Source organism: Helianthus annuus, chromosome 3 (genome assembly GCF_002127325.2).
Source record: "Helianthus annuus cultivar XRQ/B chromosome 3, HanXRQr2.0-SUNRISE, whole genome shotgun sequence".
Taxonomy (NCBI): Eukaryota; Viridiplantae; Streptophyta; class Magnoliopsida; order Asterales; family Asteraceae; genus Helianthus; species Helianthus annuus.
Window position 1 is genome coordinate 101,553,413 of NC_035435.2, and position 4,592 is coordinate 101,558,004.

Sequence of the window (4,592 nt, forward strand, 5' to 3'; positions counted from 1 at the left end):
AGTGTTTAAGAGAGTTACGGCGCAGCTAATTGCACGCTTACCTGCCATCCTTATGTATTTTTTTTTATAGTTAGTGAGAGTACTATTAAGAAAAAAAAATGATGTTTTAATTAAAAAAAAGTTGACATTATAATTATAATTATAATTATAAATCTATTAATTCTAAAAGTTTAGGAGTAGTGACTTGTGTCACGTGGCACATCCTTATTTGCTTACTTTTTTCTTTACTTTATTGTTAGACCATGCGTAGTGGATATTAATGGGCATTATTGAGCAATCAAACAAGCCCAATCAAGCCTCCTCATCCCCTGGGCATTATTGGGCATTATTGAGCAATTTCCCCCCAGGCTTTTTTTAAATAACGTCTTCTCCAAATTTCAACCACCAATCACATTTAATCTTCCTTTTTCTTGGCCAATAGCTTTTTTTGTTGGTTTTTTATTTTTATTTAATTCTCTACACTCTTTTAACATAATGCCCACATCCCCACTACACCCATTTTAGAAAAACGCCCAATAATGCGCCTTGCTGACTGTACTGCCACATGGCGGAAAACGCCCAAGGGTAGGGGCATTATTCACTACGCATAGTCTTAGTGTATATATATGTTTGTTGTTTAGAACTTTTCATATTTGTGTATTTGGTAAAGTGGTTAGGTGTCCATTTTAGTTCTTCATCGATGCAGGTTCGATCAAGAGAAGTTTTTTTTTCCTCCCCATTTTTTTCCTGACACGTGTCAGTTAAATGTTTTCTTTTTATGCCACCTTATTCACTGCTTGTCTACCTCATTCATTTCCCATTTGGTTAAAAGTCTCCAGTTCAATTTCCAAGAGAACATCACAACACTAACGATGATCTAGGGTTTCTGTTTTGTTGCAAACGGCCGATGGTGACGATGGAGTTGTTTCTCACGCCAATGTTAGCAACGGCAGTAGGGTGTTCTCGGTGGTCAGCGGCGGCAATAGTTTTGTTTTCGTTCAGTTGGTTAGACAGAGAAAGAGAGGGGCGATTGAGATGGTGAAGGTCGTCCGGCCGTTCTGCTTCGGCGAACAATGCAAAGGACGATGGTGCTGCTCTGATTTTGTGGTGGTTTTTGTTTTTAGTGCTAGGCTTTTGACGACGGTGCTAAAAGATCCGGTATCTTCATTCTTTTACTACATAAATAAATCACAAATGTGGTCTTGAATCTCTCTTACCTAAATTCACAATCATAGTTGCTCCTCCTGTTATCCCAAAATCTCAAATCAACGGACATTTTTTGATCATTTTATTACACACCTTTGTTGTTTTAATTTGATTGAAATTTGATTGATAGATAAGGTGCACGAAGAGGCTAATCTGAATGATCTGACAGCTATCCTTTATATCAACGTTATAAAAGGTACTTTTCTATTTTTTCCACTTAGTGTTTCTGAGTTTTTGGGTTTTACAGTCAATCGGTGGTAACGTGTAGAGGTTTTATAAGCAGGTATGTTTATCATAAACGTTGATCTTTGATGTTTTGTGAACTTCAACTTGGGGATTTTGTGGACGAAGTTGGATTTTTTTATAATTTCTTTTGTTTTGATTTTCTTCGCCATAGACGCTGCTCTCTCCTTCGATTATGTCGCTGTTGCTCTGGCGATGTCCAATCTCTTCCAGGTTTGATCACGTCGCTTCATTTGTTTATTCAGTCGTTTAGTGTTTACAGTTGCGATCCACTGTGCAATTGATTCAATCGTATTGAGGTATGTGCAAATGCTTTTTGTACATTGAAATTGAATACGGTTACATGAACGAGTTCGTATTTGGAATATGTCCGATTTTGCATTTAATTGAATCAAATAGTTTTTTAGGTGTTAGATTTGTATTTGATTCTTTTCTGCCTCCGTAACTTACGTAATATGTGTTTTTAGTATTTGAAATATGTCTGATTTTGCGTTTAATTGAATCAATTACTTTTTTTGAAAGAGAGGGGTTAGTTAACTTTAGTTGTTTTATGTATTAGTTAGCCCAGTGGTGTTGGTGAGTTTAGATAGAGCTTAGGATAGGAGTGGTCAGGGGTTCAATCCCCATGGTGTGCAACGTTAGCCATTCAAAAAAAAAAAAAAAAAAAAAAAAAAAAAAGTTAAACTACAAGAAATACTTATAATAACATTTTTTTACGAAAGCAATAAAAGTCAATATTGATAAAAAGTTATTATCAATATAACTGATACGTATTGGAAGATTAACATTAAAATAATGGTGATTATATGTATGAATACTCATTTTTTTTAAGATAGTCAGTTGTTTTTTTGTCTGGTTATTTCCATTCTGTAACTGTTGCAGTTGGTGGGTTTGGGAATACTGTGAAGGTGAGTGTGGAGTTGGTGGTTGAAGCTGTGAACCTCGCGTCTGCTAGCCGGCCGTTTGAGGTGGTGTACCACCCTCGCGCAAGCACGTTTATGTTCTATGTGAAAGCGTCGACTGTAAAGGCAGCAATGCAGATTCAGTGGTCTCCAAAAATGAGGCTCAAGATGGCTTCAGAGATGGAGGTTTCCTCTCAAATTAGCTGGTTCATGTGCACGATTTCTTTGGATGATGTCAAAGGTCAGTTTCATTGGTTGAATTCTCCTTGGAGGCTTCTTGAGGTATACTCTTTATCCAGTACGCTTTACGAGTGAGATATTATTGAATATGTATTTATAAGTGAGATATTATTGATTATGTATGAATGTTTGTTAGTTGGTTTTTAAATGTACGAGTTTGATATGATTTCTGGTTACAGGTAGCGTGGGATGAACCCGATTTACTACAAAACGTGAAATGGGTCAAGCCGTGGTTAGTTGAGTTGGTGTTATATGTGCCATTGATTCATCTTTCGTCGTCTTCGCCTCCAAGTTGGTCTCTAATCAGCAAGAAGTATGGTTGACTAAAGTGTATTTGGTCTATAAAAAATCCCTCTCTTTTAAAAAAAGTATGGTCTCTGTTTTTGGGGGTTATTAACCCCCATTCGACCCTTGGTGTTTTAGCGTGTGTTTTAGGCGACGTCGGCTGGGTTGAACAATATATTTGTGTGTGGAATGTTGGTATTCGCTGATTTAGGTGGTGGCTAATTTGGACGGTGAAGCTACATCACTAAAACTCCACCGCTTCCCGTTCCGGTATATTTGTTTCATTCAGTTGATCGCCTAAATATACTGTTCTAGTGAGTTTTGGGCCTGTCGCCTACCTGGCGATGATGATGTGTTGCTACTTGGTATGGCAACTCCGGTTGTATAGGTCCCCCGGAGGTTGAGGTTAAACCTTATCCTTGTTATGTTTAACACACTAGCAAGTGCGGAATCCAAGCTAGAATGCAAACCGGTAGTTTATATGAGAACACAAGCTACAAAGAGAAAGGTAGACACACGAGATATCAAAGTTTTCTCTTGTATTTCAGTGGACACGGTTACAGCCCTTGACCAAACTGAAAATACGCTCTCTGCAAGACTAAGTTCACTCACACTCTCTCTCACTATCAAGTGAACACATTACATGAGTATATATACCCATCACAGCTCGTCTGGTCGAAGGATCAGATAGACTGATCGAAGGATCATCTATCGATCTGAAACCTATCGAAGGATCCACATATACCTCGAAGGATGATATCCTTCGAGGTCCAGCAACATCCATCGAAGGTTTATCTTTCGAGCTCATCGAAGGATCTAAACAATCCTTCGATGACTCATCCTTCGACACAAACATGTTACAACCATGTTCTAACTGTTTGGCCAAGTCGAACCAGGAGGATGGTTGACTTGGTCAAACTTACATCAAACACACATATTAACAAACCTAAGACGTAACCCAGACTAACACAAGACATCGTTTTGTATCATGACAAAATACAGACAAAGTACAGACACAAGTGCACCAACAAACTCCCCCTTGGCTGTAGCTTTGTCTCGATCTTCGTGTCTTCAAGTCTCTGACGTCCTTTCAAGTCTTCAATGTCGGAGGATCTTCAAAGTCTTCACGTCTTGAAAGCAGAAAGTGTATCAACAAACTCCCCGTTTCATGTAGGAAGTGTGTTGACAAACTCCCCCTTAACATAAGCTCCCCCTTGAGTTATGCTCGTGAAAGACTTGATCCTTATAGCTTGAGATCCTTGTGGTGTTGATGATGGTCAGCGGCAACTCGATCATTTTCATCTTTTGAGGGCCTTTACGTCGTGTCTTCATTCCGAAGCTTGTCACCGACCATGTTCTCCTTGCCTTTAGAATCTGCACATGCAAGAAATCTAAACGCATAATGAGAACAACTGCTTGGAATATAGTTTATATAAACAAATGACACACGAATGACCATGTCACAATCAAACACCGTCCGACAGTTTGAAAGTTTAGTAAATTTGTCAGTTTTAGTTTCTAACTTTCAAAACTTGCAAATTTCGACCGTTTATGAAGATTTAGTCAATTCGGTTTTCGTTCAGGTTTCAGGAAACGAAGACTCGAGTTCCAACATCGTACGATCGAAAATAAAATAGAAATAAAATCTTTTTGGTATTTTTGAATTTTTCAAATGTAAAGACTGAAAGCAGTAAATAAATATATACAGACATTCTTTTTGCGAGTTTCGAGGGTAAG

At 38.1% G+C, this 4,592-nt stretch overlaps 1 protein-coding gene across 3 annotated transcripts; it reads left to right on the forward strand.

Annotated features, from left to right (window-relative positions):
* Positions 1–688: 688 nt before the first annotated feature.
* Positions 689–3,310, forward strand: LOC110929438 (auxin response factor 18). 3 transcript variants are annotated; one of them, XR_002587091.2, is made up of 5 exons: positions 689–1,137; positions 1,316–1,381; positions 1,583–1,641; positions 2,311–2,612; positions 2,750–3,310. XR_002587091.2 is itself a non-coding variant. In XM_022172597.2 (4 exons), the coding sequence occupies exons 2-4, from the start codon at positions 1,497–1,499 to the stop codon at positions 2,891–2,893; spliced, it is 591 nt and encodes a 196-aa protein (XP_022028289.1). In that variant the 5' UTR covers positions 689–1,137; positions 1,316–1,496; the 3' UTR covers positions 2,894–3,310. The 3 variants fall into 3 exon arrangements, 1 of the variants encoding a protein (XP_022028289.1); XR_002587090.2 differs by having other exon boundaries at positions 1,583–2,612; XM_022172597.2 differs by having other exon boundaries at positions 1,316–1,641.
* The last annotated feature ends 1,282 nt before the right edge of the window (positions 3,311–4,592 follow it).

What these genes read in the sequence shown, in the direction of transcription:
- LOC110929438 (XM_022172597.2), top strand. Translation starts at nt 1,497, where the DNA reads ATGTTTTGTGAACTTCAACTTGGGGATTTTGTGGACGAAGTTGGATTT. An exon ending in CGATGTCCAATCTCTTCCAG is followed by an intron (nt 1,642 to 2,310) that starts GTTTGATCACGT and finishes TAACTGTTGCAG; the next exon opens with TTGGTGGGTTTGGGAATACT. An exon ending in CTCCTTGGAGGCTTCTTGAG is followed by an intron (nt 2,613 to 2,749) that starts GTATACTCTTTA and finishes TTCTGGTTACAG; the next exon opens with GTAGCGTGGGATGAACCCGA.